This window comes from Cornus florida, unplaced genomic scaffold, assembly GCF_030987335.1.
Source record: "Cornus florida cultivar Cherokee Brave unplaced genomic scaffold, ASM3098733v1 CherokeeBrave_3.0.0_Hap2_Chr02, whole genome shotgun sequence".
Lineage (NCBI taxonomy): Eukaryota > Viridiplantae > Streptophyta > Magnoliopsida > Cornales > Cornaceae > Cornus > Cornus florida.
This window is the reverse complement of record NW_026775572.1, coordinates 104,829,181-104,852,294: the sequence shown is the minus strand read 5'-3', so window position 1 is coordinate 104,852,294 and position 23,114 is coordinate 104,829,181. Positions and strand designations below refer to the sequence as shown.

Sequence of the window (23,114 nt, the reverse complement as noted above, 5' to 3'; positions counted from 1 at the left end):
AACACTGTTTCTACATTTGACCCAGGGTTCTGCCCATTTGGGTGGGCGCCCGAGGGTCTTAGGCAGGCCCCCGCCATGCACAGTGCTGCTCCGCACCATTTCCTACAGTTCTGCCCATTTGGGGGGGCGCCCGCGGTTACTGTTCATGTCTTCAACGGGCCATATCTCACTTGTTTTAACTCAGAATTGGTCTGTTCTTGTGTCTAAACTGACTGCGTCGAAATAAGCTTTCTAATGGTACCAATTAGAGATTTAGATTCCATTTGTAGCTCAAGTTATTCAAGTTTTAGTGAAGTAATGTCAGGATTTGGTTCGAACCAAGATAGGGTTTCCCTTCCTTCGACTTCAGGAATTGATATCTTTGCCGTCCGGACTCCGAATCAAGTGATTCTTGAGTCCATCTTGGTTAATTTTTGTTTTCTATCCAGTGGCATACACGGGGGTATCCATTTCAGTTTGAAATTACCATTTTACCCTTTGAGCCTTTAGTGCTCATCTTGCCATTTCTCTTTCATCCGGAGTCCGAATCATGCGATTCTTAAATCCATCTTGATTAGTTTTTCATTGTATTTCTAGTGGTGTGCTTAGTAGCACCTGAATCCATATTTTTAGAAATGACCATTTTGCCCCTGAGGGCTTAATTGTTATTTTTCTAATCCTTTGCTCCCTCGTGAGTTCTCATTGAGTTCCATGACCTCATGGCAGGTCATCTTAAGGTCTTAGAGGTGTTTTGTGCCTTGGGAGACCATTATCTTGTTTCTTTTTAGCTTCCGCATTTTGGATCCGTTTCGGGTCATCATAGGACACACTAGGTTGAAAAATCCAGGGTCGTCACAGGTGGTATCAGAGCGTCCGGGTTCGAATATCTTGGACGACGAGTTTTGGGTGCATATCATGCTCACGTTGTTTTGCTTTGATATGTCATTTATATCTTGATAACATGCCTTGTTTGATAACATATCTTGTATGATAACATGTTCACATGCTTAGGTGTTTTGAGAAATCTATTATTTGTTAAGCATACTTTATGTGTATATATGCTCTTGATAATATGTTTTGATTTGATAACATGTCTATTTGCTTATGTGGCACCTTGAGTAGATAGTCCATTGCTAGGTTGCATGCTAGTTGTTTCCTTTTATGTTTGGTTTTGGCATTGTCTCTTAGGATCTATCGTATCCCTTGGATGCATTCTTGTTTCACAAGTTTCTTCCTTAGAAAGGAGAAATTCATTCTATAAGGACCTATGTCGGGAACCTTCTTGTCTGTTCTGTCAGTTGATGCGAGTAAGGCTCATGTGAGCGTAGAGGACTGCGATTCACTTTTTTTTTTTTTCTTGTCTGGTGGAGTAAGACATGGGCCAAAGTGGCACCATTTCATTTCCTTTTCCTTCGTGGCTTCTAGATCTAAGGCCTTAAGCGTAATGGTGCCAGTGTCCTTGTTGTCAGAGTTTTGGGATTAGCTACCCCAACTCTTACAGATGCCTGGTTTTTGCAGTGCTTTTGGTAATGATCATCTTTGCCATTGATGTCATTGGTATCCATAGGTTTTTTAAATTTGACCTGGTTGGGGCATGTTATGAACTAGTGCCTTATACTGTCATGCTACCTTACTGACGAGTAAGTGTGGGCGGGTTCTTGTTATTGTTCATACTGCCTTGTCACTCTCTTCTTTTATTGTGTTTCCACGTTTGGTTGTCTTAGGATTCTCTTGGTGGTTGACATTGAGTTAATGTGCCAACTCGTATGGGGTGTCGTCTCAATTCATGGTTTCGCGTTCCTTCAATTGATCTTTAGACTTTAGGATTTGTCCTTCAGTGCATTGTGAGTTGTCCTTTGATTTGACTTTTTGTTTGGTCATTATTCTATTCTCTCAGGTAAGTTCCTAATTTCGGGGACAAAATTCCTTTAAGGAGGGTAGGTTGTAACGACTCAATCATTTGCCTTCCTTTTCTTTTTCCTGAAATTTTACGGATAAATTTTTTTCGTTTAATTTTCTTTTCTGAGCTCTGTTTCTTGTTGCTTAGTGTCATCTCGAGTGCTCGAAAATGGTTTCCAAGACTCTTTTTCGTGGATTGACAACTTCTTTTGAGGACCGAGTCATTTCTGCATTTTCACTTTTCGAACACTATGCACTATTTCGTCTTTTTCCCTATTCTGTCTTATTCCCGTTTGTCAGTTTTTGGCATAACCTCACTTTTCGTGCTCGAAGTTAGTTTTTGACTTCACATATCTTGATCTTGCGTGGTTTCCACGAAATACGTATCTTCACTTTTTCAAGAAAGTACTCTGGTTGCTCCCGGTGTCCATTGGGGCATGGATGCACAATTCTTTAGAATTCTTTTCTTTTCTTGGGGTGTTTTTTATAAATATCTTTTGAAGATATTTTATTTCAGGGGTATCTAAGAAAATATCTTGCGGAAGATATTTTCATTCTGGGGCAGTTTCGCAGTTAACCCTTTTTGTAGGGGCCATTGTGCAATTAACGAAAGTTATTACAAAATGTCTCATCTGGAGCCTGAATCCTCGTACGGAATTCATTTTCATATTTCATCGAGTCATGGACTCTTAGAATTCCATTCTGGTCGTTTTTCTCCAGTTTCAGAATTTTTGGACCCGGTTGCCGCCAAACTTATTTGGGGCATAACTTTCTGCTCGGGACTCAGTTTTTGATGCCGTTTCTTCCTTTGTTCATATTTTCTCATTTTGAATCTTTTTTGTTCACGGAGTTTTTCCATTTGAGCGCGTTTGCTCAAAATCTACTTTTCCAGACCCAGCGGGGCACTTTTAGGGTTTTTCTATAAATAGGGGACTCAAAGAGAAAAATCAGAACTTTCTTCTCTCTCTCCTCTCTCTTGGCCGGCAGCCATGGCTGCCAAGGGGCTGCCATGCTTCTTCTTCATTTTTCGGCCACTTCCCTCGAGTGAAAACTCTTCGGCCTTAACGTTTAATGCTTGTCTTGACGCCGCGCATCTTATGCCCTTATTAGAATCCATTTTCGACGATTTTTCGAGTTTGGGTTTGGAGTCAAGTTGAGATTTTCATGGGGCTTCTTGCGGATTATTTTTCACAATGTTGTCCCCGACAAAACCTCTCGGTATCGTCGAATTCGGAGCACTTTTATTTTGGTGGGCCTTTGAGATTTCATCTCAAATTGAGGTAGGGGATGTTCTAGGTTTAAATTCTTGTTATATAGCATGCTTGTGATGTTTATACAACTTGTTGGCATGATTAAATGTAAAATCTAGAAATTTTATTATTTATTTTTCTTGTACGAGATCCGATTTTCCCGGTTGCTCATGACTTGGTTTAAACATGTAGCATGATATTATATTGCCCTTTCATATGCTCATTGTCATGTATTAAATTTGGAACATTTGAATAGGTATTAAAGATTTTATTTAATATTTATTTTTAGTGAAAGATTAATTCACATAGCCTTACCTAACTTGAAATCAATATGTGTTAGCATATTATATTAAGCCCTAGCATGCTCATCAACATAGATTAAATTGGGAGTAATCGGAGTTGTTTAAAAATCTAGAGAATATTTAATTAATTGATTAATTAATTTTCCCCGAGTGTACTATTCACTCCATTTGATTTTCGACTTGATATTCATGATGTACATGTCATCTAGTTTCATATATATTAAATCTAGAATATTTCATTAGGTTTTGAAATCTATCATTTATTATTTTTCTAGTATTAAAGTTTAATACTCATGGTCGTATCTTGTATGTAATTCACTTATATCGTGTTTTTAAAACAAGTCTTGACATGTTGTATAACATACATTAAATTGAGGTCACTTGGATGACTTTTAAAATCTAGAGATTTTAATTAAATGAATTAATTAAAATCCATTCAATGGTTCTATGAGCTAGATTAAGTTTCTAACCTTGTATTCATGATTTCCTTGACAAGTTCTTTCACGTGTATCAAATCAAGAATAATCTGATAAGTTTTGAAACTTATATTTAATTAATTCCTTTGTATGGAACTTAATTCACATGGTTGCATCTTGTATGAAGTGAACTTGTAACTTGACATTGAACTTGGCCTTGACATGATCCTTGACATGCCTTGTTGTAGAACACTTGAACTTACCTTGAAATCATGATAACTTGATCCCTTAAGTAGATTAATTTCCCTTTTTATGCTCCCATCGATATAATCATGACCCCTTGTATCTAGGTTTCATTAACGTATTTAATGAACATGTACTTGTCTTGAAATGATTTAATTACACATGTGTTGCTTAGAAGGTAATTGAATCATGTATCTTATACTTGTGGTATATTTTCTTCAATGAATTCCAAGCACTATATATCATGGTTGTTGTCTATATAGTTGCACACTATGATTTCTTGACATTTCACATGCCATCATAGTTGAGTACTTAGGGCATGACTTGTATGTTCCAAAATCTTGGTTGTGCATGAAACGTGGTTAATGCATTTCTTGTATTTGATACAATCTTAACTTGCATAACTTGTTGATTTTGGGACTTGGGATATCAATCAAGAATTGACATGGCTAGGACTTGGTTCTAGTGCAGGGGAATGTCCTCCTACAACTATAGTGCGCACTAGGGGAAAGGTACCCATGTGTTAGTAGCCCTAAAGTGATCTCAAGAGTACGGTTTTAATCCGGGCGATATCCGAATTTCCACATTGGTTGATTTCACACCTTGTCTTTGTCGTGCTATGTGCAATGCACCAACCTTGTTAATTGGATAGATACTATGCCTTGATCTTAATTTCTTGTATTGCTTCTATCGTGTTAATTGGAATGTTCCAATCTTGTTAATTGCATAAATATTATGCCTTATTCTTGACTTCACGTATGACTCTTTTCGTGTTTCATGGAATGTTCCATCCTTGTGAACTTGCATAGATATTATGCCTTGTCATTGAGTTTTTGTATTACTCTTATCGTGTTACTTGAAATGCTCCAACATTGTTAATTTCATAGGCATTATGCCTTGTACTTGATTTCATGTATAATCCTTGTCATGTTCATTGGAATGCCCCAATCTTGTTTACTTGCATAGATATTATGTATTGTCCTAGACTTCATGTTTTTTTCTTATCATGTTAATTGGAATGCTCCAAACCTTGTTTAATTGTATTGATAATGCAATTCATGTAAATCTATGTTCAAGCATCTTTCTTGTCTTGTTTTTAGATTATCCCAACCTTGATTCATTTCATATATGTATATATATCATGATTCTTGTTGCTTAGACTCTTAGGTAGCTTAGGATGCTCCCCGAGTCTCACTTTGACATAGACGTTAGGTGGTATGAGCTCATTTGACATGTTTCACCTTAAGGTGATAAAATTGTAAAATGCTAGGTCGATGCATGCTCATCTCCTACAAGTAGCTTTATGTTGCTCACCCCTACGTTACTGGGGCATATTTCAGGTAAGAAGACTTGGTTCGTGATGCTTAGCATTCCTTGGATGTCATATAGCTTTCAAGTTTCCATTTCATGCAAATGTTAGCATGAAATGTCATTTTGTAGACTTATATGTAAAACTTGTATTCTTTGATTCCATGTATGTAATGTCTACTTAAGTGCACTCCTTTCAATGTATTCAACATGTATGAGATGAGGCCGGAGGCCATTGACAGGTATATTAAATTTTTTTGTAACTTCTAACTTCTTGAGATATTAGGAAAATATTGAAAAATTCCAAGTCATTATCTCACCATGGTTGCATCGGGTGCGAGAATTTCGTTTTCATTCTTTCATAGGGTCTTATAAATCATGTTTGAAGTGTAGCCAAGGGCCAAACGGTCATTTGACCCCGTTTTGTATTTTTGGATTCCGAATTTTCATTCCAAGTTCCATTTTTGCCTTTTTGCCCCGTTGGGGGGTCGGATTTTGCATTGGTGGTATTTTTAAGTCATGGACCGTTGTAGAACGTCCTAATAAGTAAGTTACATTTACGTGAATGATTGTTTCTATAAAAAAAACCCTTTCGTTTGTGTTTTGAGCCTCCTACGGATTCATTTCACCGTTTTGTTGAAAATTCTAGCTTAAGGGCATTTTGGGTATTTTCTTTGGGAAATAAATTCCGTTCTTAACTTCATCACATAGAAAATGTGATTTTAGGGGGATTTCCTTCTTCGTGTTTTTCCGAAAAATGTCATCTTGGCCTCGAAAACCGCGTCACAAACTCGTTTTTCTGCTAAAATACTGTTTCTGCATTTGACCCATGGTTCTGCCCATTTGGGCGGGCGCTCGCGGGTCTTGGGCGGGCCCCCACCATGCACAGGGCTGCTCCGCACCATTTCCCACGGTTCTACCCATTTGAGCGGGCGCCCGCGGTTACTGTTCCTACTCTAGACAACTTTCTTCAACGGGCCATATGTCACTCGTTTTAACTTTGAATTGGTCCATTCTTTATCTAAACTAACCGCGTCGAAATAAGCTTTCCAATGATACCAATTAGAGATTTAGATTCCATTTGTAGCTCATGTTATTAAAGTTTTAGTGAAGTAGTGTCAGGATTTGGTTCGAACCGGGATAAGGTTTCCCTTCCTTCGACTTCAGGAATTGATATCTTTGTCTTCCGGACTCTGAATCAAGTGATTCTTGAGTCCATCTTGGTTAATTTTTCGTTTTCTATCCAGTGGCATACACGGGGGTATCCATTTCAGTTTGAAATTACCATTTTACCCTTTGAGCCTTTAGTGTTCATCTTCTTCATCTTGCCATTCTCTTTCATCCGGATTCCGAATCATACGATTTTTGAATCCATCTTGATTAGTTTTTTATTGTCTTTCTAGTGGTGTGCTCGGTAGCACCTGAATCCATATTTTTAGAAATGACCATTTTGTCCCTGAGGGCTTAATTGTTATTTTTCTGATCCTTTGCTCCCGCATCAGTTCTCATTAAGTTCCATGACCTCATGGAAGGTCATCTTAAGGTCTTAGAGGTGTTTTATGCCTTGGGAGACCACTGTCTTGTTTCTCTTTAGCTTTCGCATTTTGGATCCGTTTCAGGTCATCACAAGACACACTGGATTGAAAAATCCAGGGTCGTCACAAAAGTCATGGTCAGTGGTTGAAGAAAATGAATAATGTTCAAGCAGTCTGATTTGGACCAGACTGAATTCTCATATATAACCTGTGAGTCATCCAAATCACTTTCACCACTTCTCGTAAAATCCAAATAGATCCATTGGGACCTCATTTCATTAGCAATCAGTGGTACCTTATCTCAATTGTCATACTACGAAGGTAATTACACCACTAATCCATCACATGACTTCACCAAGGCCGAGCCAGGATTTTGAGGTTGTGCGGCCAAAATTATATTATTTAGCTAGAACTTTTGCAAAAAAAAAAATATTACCTCGTCAAAATATTTTACTATTTATTATATTTATATAAAAATATATCTATCTAAATTTTTACCAATTTATTTAAATAAAAAAATTAATTATTTAAAGAAAGTTTTTATTAAATTTTCTGAACAAACACAAAAAAGATTTATGTCAAAGTTATAAAAAAATTCAATTAAACAATTAGACATTAATTTATAAAAAAAAAATACGAAATTCATGTAATACTTGCACAAATTAATAATCATTCCATATCCATAGTATATCAATAAAAAATAAACAATAATAAATTAATTTTGACTAACTTAAATCAAAGAATATTGTAAAATAAAAGGAAAAAAAAAGTAATAAATAAACATTGTTACATTTTTAGAAACTTATTTGAGATTCAAAACAAAACTATGTTATAGTATTAATATTGAAAATTGCAGATATTGGACCGGGAAAGAATGTTATGTATTCTTATGGACTAAAAATTAATACAACTATATACCAACCAAAATTTTGAGAAATTCAACTTTTATAGAGATTAAGAAAATCATAACTAATTATTCTAATCCAATCCAAATTTAATAAAGTTAAAAAAAAAAATAAAAAAATAACATACACACACCTACACAAAAATACATATATACATACAAAATTTATTTAGAGAGAGAGGAACAGATTTTTTTTGAATTTAGCCTGGATTGCAGTGTGCATAAAAATCGTTTACATCGATGAGAAAGAACTGATTCCTTATGTTAAGAGATTTTTCTTCCCGGAAGTTACATTGAAATAAAGAATTGTATGGATATAATCTTTATTTGTGTGTGAAATTTATCTCTCTACACTCTCTTTCTCTCTATAGAAAAAGGGCAAATAAATAGTGGGGAACAAGGCAAAACAAAAAAGTAAAACAAAAAAAAAAAAAAAAAAAAACCTTGATAAAAAAAGAATTTAAATTATTTAAAAAAATCATAAAATGTTAATGGCTTACACATAAATAAAAAAAATATATATATATAGATATAACTAATTTAAATTATATATAATCTATCTTTTGTTAAATGCTAAACATGTATCATTGCTCTTAAATTATAACCCAACTCAGAAATGACAAAATAACACAATACTTCTTCAACTTCAACGCATTCCACTATATATATATATATGTCGAGTGTTTTTAAGTACAATCTCCTTATTTTTAGCATGCTAAACATAGATATATAATATATTACGTATTTGACATCTTTCTTGTGAAGCCAAACGACACTTTGCACTTATTCGTCTACTAAGAAGAAAATAGTGGGTTTTTTGGGTTCCATTATCTCCACTGTCCCTTCCAGCATCTTAGCAACTTTCCCCATTGATGGTCTCATCTCCGGCCGGTCCTGCAGGCACCACATCGCCGTCTTCACCATCCGATCCACCATATCGAAGTGGGCCCGGCTATCGTAACAGTGCTTGATCCGAGGGTCCAGCATGTCCTCCACCTTCATCTCCTGGAACACCTTATCAAACGCCCACCTTGGAAAGTACCAATCCTCACTGTCCATTTTTGATCCTTGGATCTCAGAATTCCTGACCCCACTAACAATTTCCAACAGTACCATTCCGAAGCTGTATACATCAGCTTTCGGTGTGATCGGGTCCATCTTGACCCATTCTGGAGCCATGTACCCACGGGTCCCCCGAACCCGAGACATGCTCACCATGTCCTCTTTCTTTCTCAATTTGGCCAACCCAAAATCCGAAATTTTCGGACAAAAGTCATCCCCAATAAGAATATTTTCGGGTTTGATGTCGCAATGCAGCACCCATTCAAGGCACTCCTCGTGCAAGTACGCGATTGCTCTCGCCACTCCCAGGGCAATCCGGTACCGGATGTTCCAATCCAGTATCGGCTTTTGTCCAAACTCCATATCCCCTCCATCTTCTCCCTCACCAGATGTAGATCTGACCCGACCCGACTGAAATAAAAAATTGTCTAGTGAACCATTAGGCACATACTCATATACTAGTATTCTCTTACCCTTCTCAGCGCAAAACCCCCAGAGTCGGACCAAATTGAGGTGGTGCATCCGTGCAATGATGGTGACCTCGGCCCAAAACTCGGCATCACCTCCGGTGACATTTTTAAGACACTTAACCGCCACGATCCGGTGATCGTTCAACTCCCCTTTATAAACATCTCCAAACCCGCCCCTTCCTATGATGTTGGAGAAATCACCGGTGGCAGCTTTGAGCTCCGCATAGCTGAACCTTTTCGGCCCACCCGCGGGCAAAAGCTCAAGCCCGAGGGTCCGAGCCATATCCCTGTACTTGATATACTTCTTGACAAAGGCCCAAATGAAAACAACTCCACTTAAAAGCTCAGCAGCGAACAGAGTACAAATTATCACGATATTCCGGGTTGTAGTATTGGATTCTTTGGGTGGTAAAGGGAGACTGACCCGAACCGGACATGTCGTCTCGAGAAGGCTCGTCATGCCAGTGAAGGTGGACTTGTCTGTTTCGGATCCATCCACCCGAAGAAAGAAAGTTGCTTCTGTACCCGGAGACCAATACCCATATAGCAGCCTCTCTAGCTGCAGCACACAGTAACCTTGCCCATCATACTTGAACCCGAAACCTTCACAATTCGGGTCGGACAAGCAACTGTCTTGACAAGCCTTCAGATTCTGGACATTGAGGTTGGTCTGGTTCGATCCGCCGGAAAAGTTGACATAGTCCAGAGGTAGAAACTTGCTGTTTTGGAGGTTTCTGATCGGAATCTTCCTCTCACATGTTTTGACGCCGGAAATTCGCCCGAAACCCGGCGGGCAAACACAAGTAGTATTATCCCAATTATCAGTCAAGCATATATAGTTAGGACCACAAGTGCCGTGTATCGTGCACAATTCTTGCGTTGCTTGCCAAACCACGGCCCATTGACCCGAATTCGGATCCAGACTGAACAATCTTAGATTCCCATCATTTGCGAGAGTCAATCTTCTCAACCGGGTAGCTCCGAAGTCTGACGTAATGAACGAACCCCCGTTGGCCTGAGTCACTTTTCCGTTATCATCGAGCATCTGAAACGCAGCACTGGTCCAGTAACTATCATTTCCCCCGAAAACGAGTTGCGTGCAGTTTTCAAAACTGTATCTTCCATCTTTTGAATATATTGTTGTTTCATTCAGGATCTTCTGGTTCGGAAGAATTGTATCGGTTGGATGGTCAAAGCTTGACCAATTTTCGAAAACAAGGCGACCATCGTCCCGGAGGACGAGTCGGGTAGAGTTCGCGGATCCAACGGGTTTGTTGGGCCACAAGTTATTGCCGGAAGGAGTAGTACTAAGTCGGAGCTCGCCGGAGCTAGTGATGACGAGGGTGGCGGAGCTATTCACCGGGGACTTATTGGCAGTCCAAACCGCTGTTAATGGAGTGGATATGTTGTGGTACCAAACTTGAAAGGTGTAGAGGTTTGAGGAGTTGATTTGTGGCTGGAAACCGGCCGCGAAGACGGATTTGGGGGAGAGGAGGGTTCGGTTCTGATTGGGAGTCCATGGTGAGTCTGAGGAGGAGAAGGAGGAAGAGTTGTTTTGTTGAGCTGAAGACGGAGGTGGGTTTGAGATGAGGAGGAAGGAGAAGAAGAGGAGGAGAGGAAAGGAGAGAGACATTGTTGATTAGTTTTTTGTTTGTGGACCTGAGAATTGAAGTTGCGTTTGGCCATTAGGTATTTGAAGGCGGCTTTGAATGAATAATGGTTGGTTAATTGAGGGTTGACCATGACCATTGACTCGTGAAAGGTACTGATAACTTTATTTAATCCCCATGGGCCACTTAATTAATTTAACCCATCTAACTTTCTCAAATAGGGAAAATTACAAAAAAAAGTGAAGTTTTTTTAAATCTATTTACTCCCAGACGGAGTGAAAGTCAATAGTTTTTAGTCATCTACTTGATTAAAGTTAGACGTATACATGAAAAAATATTATTCATTTATTCAAAATACTCTTAATATTTTCGGGTATAACTTTTACGTATGCAAATTCTATTTTTGTGTACAAATGTACACAAATATCATTTTTATGCAAACTAAGTAATTAGAATGATATGCACAAAACATGGTATCTTTGTACAAGAGTAATACTTACCTACATTAAAGTGGTACTTCTTTGCACAAGGGTAACAGGGTCGATACTGAGATTCCCAATGCAAGGTCTTTATACATAAGGTTTCAAGGGCGGCTCCAAATGATTTGGTAGGTGATATTTTTTTAATAATATATTAATATTAAATGATATTTATTTAAAAATAATCCTTCTTATTTTGTAAAATTCAAAATTACTAATTAGATTATTGATTTTAAGTTTGGTTAATATATAGAAATATTTGAAATATATATATATATACACACACAAATTTATAATAATAAAAGTTAATAAAACTAAAAAATAACAATAGAATTTGATTTAGAAAACTCCAATCTAATGCTCATACAAATTGTTCAATATAATAAAAATGGGTTCAAATTGAGAGTAATGAGTATTGAGTGGAGAAGAGAAAAAAATTATAAACTTGTATTGAGAGATGAGGAAGACAATTTGTTGAGAGAGGAGAGAAAGTATGTGAGGAATAAAAAAAAGAGAAAAAATTAAAAAATAAAAGTTAGAAAAAAAATATGGAAAGTTTCACCACTTTCCCGAACAACGTTAAATATATATTTAATATTTACTTATTTACTGGGAGTATATCTTAACGAAAAATGAAAATTTTAGTCTTGTAAAAATTGTGAATGAGAGAGAAAAAAAATTATTTAAGAATATATATATTTGGGACCAATATTAAGATTCTGTATGAGGAGAGAGATGAAGATATAGATAGAATAAAAAATTTAAAAAAAAAAAGTGTAATTTAAGGAGATATATCTATGAGGCCCATTTTTTTGGTACTAGTTCGACTTTAATTAAAAACGTGAATGGGTAGAAGAGAGAAAAGAGACCAAATAAAAAAGTTATTTTAGGATATAAATTTTTGAGGTCGTGTATTAAATATCTACATTGATTAGTTTTTAATAATATTAGAAAATAATTATAATATAACTTATATATAAAGAAATTTAAAATTTTGAAGCCCTTTCAAATTGGAGGTCCCAAGAGACAGCCTAGGTCGCCTATTACCAGGACTGACCTTGAAGAGTGATATATCCACTCACAAAGTGGTACTTATATGTACAAAAGTGTTATCTCTATACACAAGAGTAATATTTACATGCACAAAAGTATTTACATGCATAAAAGTAATATTTGAAACTATTAAGGATAATTTGGACAAATAAACATGATTTTTTTTCATGTTCACGTCATACTTTGAAGAAAGTGATGACTTTAAATAGTGTGGACTTTGACTCCATTATTATGTAAATAGACTCCCATAACTTCACGTTTTTGTAACTTTCCTAAACAAATGCATACCTAAAGGAAAATAATATTTAAAACCAATTAAACAGCCCAAATGAGTGCATGACTGGTTTTTAGACTTGTACAAGAGGTACTAGGTAGGTTCTACACTAATGCATCTAAGGGTTAAGAATTAATTTGGTCAATTCTTTCCGCGTTTTCCCTGGATTTGATGGTTACCTCCATGCTGGTGGACCCTTAGGCGACTTAGGCAAGTCGCCGGTTGAATTTGTAAAACTTTTCATATTATATTCTAAGAAATATTATTTCCTTCTTACTATTAAACTCCACCCAATAAAAAGGCTCTAATTTTTTTTTTTTTTTTATTTCTTTAAATTTTTACCTCCTTAAAATTTTTATTTGTACCGATAAATATTTAATAGGAGTCATAAAATTTCTATCGTTATGTTACCTCTTTTCTCTCTCTCTTGCTCCTCATCATGTTTTTTTTTTTTTTTTTGGAAGAATTTGTAAAACTTTTCATATTCTTATTTCAATTTTTATTTCTTTGTGTTCTTTTTTCCTCCTTATTTCTGACATATTTTTTTCTCATTTTTCATTAAGTATAAGTTATATAACTCTATTATGCTACGTTTGGTGTGTATGAATGGAATAAAATGAAATTTGGAATGGAATGAGAATGAGAATGGAATGGAATGAGTATTACTATTTTAATGTTTGGTGTGATACGGTAAATTTTTATAGAATGGAATGATTATAACTATTCTATTGTTTGGTTGAGTATCATTAAATCAGGAAAGGAATGCCTTTTCTCAAAAATGCCCTTTTCATTGGAGGAAAGAAAAATAAAAAAAATTATAACTAAACCAACTCACCATTATTGAATATTTAACTTAAGAAGTTGATGTAAAGGCTAAAAAATAAAATATATATGTGTGTGTGTGTGTATATATATATATATATATATATATATTTAATGATATATCAATCTTAATAATATATTAAAAAAAACTGTGCACCATGAGATCAACTCAAATACAGTTAAGGAAATAAATAAATCATCATTATAACCAAAAAACCTGGTAATATTTCCAAATACTTGTGTAATTAAAAACAATTATGAGGTAACCTGTAATTTGTCTTAAGCACCAATTTTTAGTTGGAAGTCAAACAAGTCCACTTTTGGTTCCAGATGATTACACAAATGTTTCAACACAAAGATATAAAAAAATAATAATAAAAATAAAAAAGTGATATACTGAGAAAATAAAAGAGATTTAATACGTATTTATCAAAAATAAATAAATAAAGAAATTAACACCTGCAATTTGGTTGAAAGTCCTGCAACTTTTTGTCAATGGTAACTCTGAGTATATTCCATTCCATTCCTACACACCAAACGTAGCCTAAGATCAATTATGTGAAAGATTAATTGAATTTACTGTATATATTTTAGATAATTGACTATATATATATATATTAAATATTAAAAGACCACATTTATATTTTTCACCTAAAATCTCAAATATATTGAACCGCCCCTGATTACCTCTCCGGTCGGGCATGAAATGGAACTTGTTTAACGGATGCAATTTCAAAAGGGTTTGATATTTTGGCAGACAATAGAATGGTTAATGTGAATAAAATTCAGGTCGATGGAATATGTTTCCAGTGAAATAAATTTTAAATAAAACTGAGATAGAGGTGAAAACAAGAGTAGTTAAAGAATGAATATCCTCAATTTTGAGGCCAAGAGTCCATCATCTCTCATCCAAGAAGATAGTGGCAAAAGCAACAGGATAATCTTTCTTGTCAATATGGAAAGCTGAACTTGATCTGGATTGAAGTAAAAATCATTTAACTAGAACTGTTGCATAGAGGAAAGGGGCTGAGTCAACTATAAGATATGGCTCCATATAGCATAAGCAAAAGCATATTTTGCAAAATAGGTGACCATCACAGTCGCTTTAAGATAACAGATTTTGCGGATGAGAACTGCCCTTCCCAAAATTTTTTAAAAAAATTATAATAATAACATGGAGCCAGAGTCCACACTATCTAATCAGCTTTTGTAGAGCTTGGGCAGGGAAAGTATCAGGACAAGCCACATTGCTCATGCTTCACATTCGAGTCCACTATAGAATGTCTGTCCACTCTTCTAAAATTGGCAACCCCAAAACTTCTGAACTAAAAGAAAAACCTTCCCTCGAAGGATCAAATAGAAGATTAAAATCAGAGCCATTTCTTAATTTGTATTTGCAGTAAACAAACATTAAATCCCTCACCTTCAAGATTTGTTTCCATATAGCATCAGTATGTTTTCTTAAGGGCCGGTTTGGTATACGATTTGTTATGTTTTTAGTCAATTCCAAAACAATCATTTTTGTAGAAGTTTTTTGGTTTGAAATCATAACCATGTTTGGTATCGAAAATTTGTTTTGAAAAATTCGGAAATTTGTTTTAGTTCATCCCCCTATAATATCAAAACACACAATATTACCAATTTGGTGATATGGGTTTGAGCAAAAAAAATTCATATGTAATAAATTATTCCAAACCAATATCAGCCATCCCAAACATGACATGGGTCCAAATTTGGATACCAATATCAGAAAAATTATATCATAACGCATGCCAAACGTGCCCTAAATATGTTCCGTATAACCATTGCATCCATATACATTTCCTCTTTTGAATTATCTCCCAACAAAAGTTGTGTTTGGAAGTAGAACCTGTCATGCATGTCTCAAATTCTTATTGGGAGTTTTGAGTTGTTTTGGGTTGGGAATATTTTACTTTATCCCCAAGTAGTTGCACTCCTTTTTAACAAATAATTTGTATTCTTGCTCACTAAGATATAGGTTGGGAGCTTATAAACATAGAGTCATGTGTTTGAGAGTCATGTCTTAGATTTTTTTTTTTTTTTTTTTTTTTTTTTTTTTTTTTTTTATTCGGTTTTCGTTACTTAGTGTCATCTTGAGTGCTCGGGAATATTTCCGATACTCTTTCCTTTAAATTGACAACTTCCTTTGAGGACCGAAACATTTTTACATTTTCACTTTTGTGACACTATTTACTTTTCGTCTTTTTCCCGTTTGTCACTTTCTTGGCACAACCTCACTTTTCGTGTTCGGATTTGATTCCGGTTTTGCATGCATCTATGATATTTAAATTCCATGCCATGTGTGTTTTTATTTTCTTAGAAAAGCATACTAAGTATTTACTTTTCTTGTAAAGGGTATGGATGCATAACTTTTTGTAATATTCTTAACTAGTGGGGTTTTAGTGTAATTAAATAAAGTAATTATTTTTTGTCTTGGGGACTATTTTGTAATTTAATTTGGAAGATATTTTAGAAAAGGACCTTTTTGTAATTTTCGAAAAGTATGACAAGTGTCATACTCTCATTGGTCCACTTGTTGACATTTGTGTGCAAACACTTTGATGCCTTGGATGATGACAAGTGGAGGGTGGAGATTCACCCACTTGTTGACCTAGGATAGGTACACTTGTTGGCTTGGATGGTTCACAAGTGTAGGCTTGAAATTAAGCCTAGGAAGGAACCTTGGATTTGTGACAAGTGTAGGTTCACATTTAAGTCTTGCAATTATTTTTGGGCTACTATGGGATTATGGTTTTAAAGGAGGGTTTTTGTGTAATTGACCTTAGATGTGTGTGTTGACCATGATGTAGGATCACATAGTAAGTGGAGGATTTCTGTTTCCTCCACCTATACTTTTTCACATTATGTCATTACCTTCCTCACCATAAATCCCAGCCTCCATGGATGAAGTTTCAAGCTTTAAGCTTTGACTTTGATTTTTGAGAGCCTTCCATTGATTTCCATGCTTAACCTTGGGAATATTTTTTTGTTCCTCTCATCCTCCTCTTCATAACCCTTGAAAGGTTTGCCATTTTGTGTTGATTTGCTTTAGATTCAAGAAGAACAATCCTCTTGTGAGATAGGGGGTGTTATAATTTATTTTCCAAGTGTTTTACTTACTTTTGTATGAAATATAAGTTGTATGCATGTCTTTGTTAATTTGAGAAATTAATGATGTATCATAGTTTGCGTATAACTCATTTTAGACTTGGTATATAGCATGGCCATGACATGATCTCTGTTATATATTAAATTTGAATGATTTAAATGAGTTTTCAAATCTAGAGATTAAATGAATTTAATTTAATTTAAATTTTAGTTAATTGTGTTTTGCTTGTATCCTTTTTTAGACTTGATATATGGTATGACCATGACTTAGTGCTTGATATATATTAATTTGAGATCATTTGAACAACTTTTGAAATCTAGAGTTTTAATTGATTTAAATTAATTAAATTCTATTTGATGATATCTTACTCATGTTACACTTTTGATTTGATATATGTAATGAGTATGCTATATTGTTTAACATATATTAATTAGAGGTTATTTCATATTTAATTTGAAAATTTAGAGAATTTAATTATTTTGTTTAATTAAATTATATCTAGTGGCTCCATGGATCTATTTGTGTGTTAGAAGTTGTTTATATATTCAAATGATGGACTTGGACTTGTTGTGTATTCACTTGGTTGTATTTTGACCATTGGATAACATTGTTGTTATATTTATATTCATGAGAACATGTTTTCTTTATGGAATATATTATTGCCTTGTGTAATGAATTGCACACTTTGTAATTGATATTATGTATGCCATTTTAGATTTGAAACTTTAAGGTATAGATTGTGTGGTTTCAACCTAATTGCGCATGGAAGGTGTTTTCATGCATTATATAAGTTATGTATAAGTAGTGAACTTATTTGGTTTATTTTGGAGTCTTGGGACATTGTTGTTACAAGTGACATGGCTAGAGTTTGGCTCTAGTGCGGGAGGTATGAGTTCTCCCCAACTGAGATAGTACGCACTAGGGTGGTATTTTCAGCGGGTTAATGCCCGGAATAACCATTGAGGTCTCGGAAGAATTCTGAACTTGATGTCCAAGTTTTCTACTATTTGATTTCGCATTCAATTCCAAGTTGACAATCATGTTTAATCGTGACTTGTGGTTTTGGTTATTGGCCATTTTGATGTTGTTAAGTACATCTGAGCTTTATGATTTCAATGAATCATGGTAAATTTTGATGTTGTTAAGTATATCTATGCTAAATGTTCAAATGTAGCTAAGGAATGATCCTATAGGTTCATTTAGAACATAGATGTTATGTGGCATGACCCACTTTTGTCGTTTTCACACCTTTAGATTTCAAGTTGATAACTTTGGGAACCTTTATCTTGTTACTTTTATAGCCTGCTCTTATGTCGTTTGGAATTGCAAGAAGGATGTGACGTATGCTAGAAATGTTCTAAGGTAGCTTAGGATACTCCTTGAGTCTAACCTTTGACATAGACGTTAGGTGGCATGACCCTTTTGAGTTGTTTCAAGTTAATGTAAAAATCTCTAAAGAAATCGAGTCATGCATGCTCATTCTCTACGAGTAAACTTGTTTACTCACCCCGAAGTTACTGGGGGCCTGTTTTAGGTACGAAGACTTGGTTCGTAATGTTCATAATTGCTTGGATGATTGTAGACTTGAAGGTTTTTAATTCTTGTAAAGGTTGGCTTGGAATGCCACTTATAGCCTTAGATGTCAAAATGTATATATTTGATTCCATATATGTAATGTGTACATGAGTACACTCTTTACAATGTATTTGACATGTATGAGATGAGGCCGGAGGCTAATGACATGTAATTTGCATCCTATGTAATTTTTTACTTCATGGAATATTATGAAAATATTAAAAAATATTGAGTTATTGCTTCACCATGTTTGCATCGGGTGTGGGAATTCTATTTTGATTCTTCCATAGGGTCTCATTAATCATGTATGATGTGTGGCCAAGGGCCAAATGGTATTTTGAAACCATTTCATAATTTTGAATTCTGAGTTTTCATTCCAAGTTCCATTTTTGTCATTTTGGCCGTCGGGGGGTCATATTTTGCATCGGCGATATTTTTAAGCCGTAGATCATTGTAGCGCATCCTAATAGGTAAGTTACGTTTGCATACATGATTATTTTCGAGAAAAGCCCCTTCCTTGGTGAAATGAGCCTCGTTTGGATTCATTTCACATTTTTCTTGCATATTAGGGTGTAAGGGCATTTTGGGGTTTTCTTTCGGGAAATAAATTCCGGTCTTGACTTCGTCACATCGAAAATGTGATTTTAGGGGTAGTTTCTTCACGGCATTTTTTCAGAAAATGTCGTCTCGGCCTCAAAAATCCCAAATCTCCTTCCATTTTTCTATTTCTGCTATTTTTTTTTTTCTTTTCAAAGTAGCAGGTTGCAGCATGCCTCAGTCCAAAAGAGCCGGCTCGGTTCCAAAAGAGCCGACTTTTTCATCAACTCAGCCGGCTTAGTTCTCAAAAGAGCTGACTGAATTCATCTGGGCATCATTTTTATGCTCTCGGCCTAACTCAGCGAACTAAGTTCTCAACTGAGCCGACTAAGTTTGGCTGCAACGAACTAAGTTTTCAAATGGTCATAACTTGCTCATTCGAGGTCCAAATTAGGTCATTTTTGAGTCTAAACTAAAGAGCTTGAAGTCAGATTTTCAATGGTACCAACCACACCCTGAAACTCTAACCGTAGTGAGAATTATGATAATTTTAGTGAGGTAGGTTCCCGGTGTCGCTTAGTCACAGGACGCCGCTTTGTTCTATCTTCATATCTTTGTCATCCAAATTCTGAATCAAGTGATTCTTGAGTCTGTCCTTGTTGATTTTTCGTTGTCTCTCCAATGGTGTGCACAGTGGCACCCATTTCATTGTGAAATGACCATTTTGCCCTTGGTTCATTTCTTTTCAGGTTTGGCATTCTTGCTTCATTGCTTGGCTCATTTGAGTTTCACGACTTCATGTGGAGTCATTTTGGTGCCTTAGGAATGACGTACATCTCTAGAGGTCACCTTTTTTCTTTTGCTTCCGCATTTTAGATCTGTTTCGGGTCATCACAGGACACACTGGGCTGAAAAATTCAAGGTCGTCACAGGTGGTATCAGAGCTCCTAGGTTTGAATACCTTGGATGACGGGTTTTGGGTGCATATGATGTTTGTGTTGCCGCGCTCTATGTATTCATATACTTTATGATAACATGTTTTGGTTTGATAACATGTTTATGTGCTTACGTGCTACATGTGGTATGTTGTTTGTTTAGTATGATTTAATTCTAATGTAAAGAGTATGACGTATGATGTATACTAGATAGATTTGTATATGCATAATTGTGTTGCATATTTGGCATGACATGGGATTGGTCATTGAGGCACGAGTTGAGGTTGATGGTGATTGTAGTCACAGTTTCGTGGTAGTGTAGGTTGTTGTTGACCTAGCATTGGTTTTGAGGTAGGTGGTGAGTCACCTTTTGTTTAGGCTCTCATGAGGTGAGTCATTTGGTGTTGCCGTAGTGCTGGATTTGTTGGTTTTGGGACATGATAAGGTTATGGACCTCTTAGAATCCTTGGTTATTCGGGATAATTCTTCTAGGATTACAATTTTCGTGGGCGGGTACGTTTGTGAGCGGGTGCATGGCACTATCATGCTACTGTACTGGCTAGCTACAAGTGCAGTTCAGATGGAATCAATGTTGGTTTTGTTTTAATAGGCGTTGTCCTTTTGATCGATGATGATGAGGATTATTTGGGAGATCAGTCGTAGTGAATGATTTGGTTGTTGTTGGTATAGTTATAATTGCCATTTTCTTTGAGTTCTCCTTGCGTGATAAAGCTTTTGGGATCAAGTCAATTGATTGATGTTTCAGGTAGAGAGAACATTACACTGTTAGTGTCACTTGTAGTATCACTTTTAGATTCAGAGATGGATTGTTTGAGTCTTACCATTGTGGTAAGGGCTCACGTTTGTTTTGAGATAAGTTGTGGTCGCATTAGTTTTTGGAGTCAGATTATGGCTAGGACTGGTCTTTCCTTTTACCTAGACACTCTAGGACACGATGTCCATAGGGTTTATTGATGCATCATTTTATCTTCTGTAGTTTTGTTTACTACCTTATTAGTAGTGTGATTTATGATGTTGTGATGCATGAGTAGGTGGAAGTGTGTCCACATTGCTTTCTTGTTGTGTGGCATTTGCATGCCTTATTTATATGCTTAGAGATGCTATGTTGTTACTGTACTTTAGTGACATGATTTTGTGCTTACGTGGAGACGTGCTACATGTACCTTTAATTTTATCTATGTGAGTAGATTTACCTTTTTGGTAGTTACATTTCTTTATTATTTGCATGACTTCCATATTTTGTTTTCCCTTTTGTTTTCTTCGATCACACGTTGTTTGTGTGCTAGTTTCTGCAATGGTTTTGTTATGAAATTCCTTATAGAGGAATTATCCTCTTTTCTTGGTTCGAGTAAGGGACTTCACAAGGAGTGAGTCTTTTCTCTTCATTGCGTTGTGCACATCTTTGAGGTTGGCCGGTCTGTGAGGATCACCATTGTTGTCTTGAGTCCTTGGTGAGGATGTGGTTGATTTTGGTCGACTTACTTCCATGTAGGGGGTGAAGTCTTCGACATTGTTGTCTTTCATTTCAGAGATAGAGTTGTGGTGTTGTCCTTCTTAGGACTGGTAGTTCCCTTTCTTTCGTGTCTTCCCTTGGGGAGTTTTTCTGTGGTTGTTAATGGGTTGTGGTGCTCAGAGTGAGTGGATTGGTGTGAGATCATTTTTTAGGGACTTGTGTCCATATCATTGAGGATTTGTTTGATTCGTGAGGTGAGCTCGATGCTCTTTTGAGTATGTCTTTTGGAGACTTGTTTCAGTTTTGGAAATCTTGATGTGGTTGACTCTTAGGAGGAGTTTTGAAGGATTGTTGTTGGATATGGCTTGTTTGTGGAGTTTTCTCGTCCTAGTTATGGCTAGGCGTAGTTTTGAAGAATCGTAGTTCCAGTGGTTGTTTATGGATCGATGGGAATTGAGGAATTTTGATTTAGCTTGGTGATACCAAGCACGATTTCGAGAGATTTATTTTGTGACCTTAGTTGTCAGGATTTTGATGTGTGTGCCACTTGGTGGACTTGTATTTCGAGGATTTAGTTATCCATGATAGGGATTTTGATCCGATGTTTGATTACGGTGAGTAATCTTATAGTTGATCTATTTTAGGATGATATCTGGGATTTTGGAGACGTTGTTTTGCTTGTCAGGCTTTGGATTCATGATTGATGTTGTTGATAGTAGTGTTTTGAGATGTTGGAGTTGTTGGTTTTGTTGTATTGAGGATTTAAGGCCTTAAGTACCTATGGCATTGTTGTCAGAGTTTCGGGATTGGCTAGGATGGTCCGGCCGGACATCTTTGGACCATATCTCAACTCTCACAAAATGCTAGTCTCCGTAGTGCTTTTGGTAATGATCATTTTTGACATTGATGTCATTTGTATCGAGAGGTTTCATGGGTAGACCTAGTGGAGGGCAGGTTATGAACTAGTACCTTATACTGTAATGCTACCGTACAAGATGTGTGCTGTGGGTGGGTGCTAGTTGCTGTCGATGCTACCTTACTAATGAGTAAATGTGGGCGGGCATTAGGCACTGTCACTGCTACCACACATTTGAGTACGTCACGGGCGGGTTCTGGTCACTATTCGTACTGTCATGTCGCCTTTGTTCGGTACCCTGATTTGATACGTAGTTATTTTGGAGTTCTTTTGGTGGTTGTTTTCAGATCCGTATGATGGTTCGTCAGGAGGGATACTTACGGTTGTGGCCTTTCATTCCTTTGTTTGGCCTTGGGTTCTGTATGTGAGTTTCGACTTATGGTGTGGCCGTATGGTCACTTTTCTTTAGAGAGGTTGTCCTGTCGTGAGCACGTGGGTGCGAATGACATTGGGTTGTACGTTGTCTTTCAATTTTGGGATTGCTTTCGTAGCATGTTGTATGGGATACTCGGATATGTACTCTGTAGTTATCCTGGTTTCGCCTTTTGTTTTGTTAGGGCTGGATTTCGGGGACGAAATCCTTTTAAGGTGGGAAGGTTGTAATGATTCAGTCATTTTTCTTCCTTTCTTTTTTCTCAGATTTTTACCGATATTTTTTTTTTCCGTTGTCTTTTCTTTTCCGTGTTTGGTTTCTCATCACTTAGTGTCATCTTGAGTGCTCGGGAATGGTTTCCGATACTTTTTCCTTTGGATTGACGACTTCCTTTGAGGACCGAGTCATTTTCACATTTTCACTTTTGTGACACTATTCACTTTTCGTCTTTTTTTCGTTTGCCACTTTGTTGGCACAACCTCACTTTTCGTGTTCGGATTTGATTCCGATTTTGCATGCATTCATGATATTTAAATTCCATGCCATGTGTATTTTTACTTTCTTAGAA

General features: G+C 36.2%; 1 protein-coding gene across 1 annotated transcript; it reads right to left on the bottom strand.

Annotated features, from left to right (window-relative positions):
• Positions 1–8,453: 8,453 nt before the first annotated feature.
• On the bottom strand, positions 8,454–11,052 carry LOC132295523 (G-type lectin S-receptor-like serine/threonine-protein kinase At5g24080). Its single transcript, XM_059793818.1, has one exon. It carries the CDS (start codon positions 10,999–11,001, stop codon positions 8,620–8,622), a length of 2,382 nt encoding a protein of 793 aa, XP_059649801.1. The 5' UTR covers positions 11,002–11,052; the 3' UTR covers positions 8,454–8,619.
• Positions 11,053–23,114: the final 12,062 nt, after the last annotated feature.

Coding starts and splice junctions, on each gene's coding strand:
- LOC132295523 (XM_059793818.1), bottom strand. CDS start 11,001: ATGTCTCTCTCCTTTCCTCTCCTCCTCTTCTTCTCCTTCCTCCTCATC.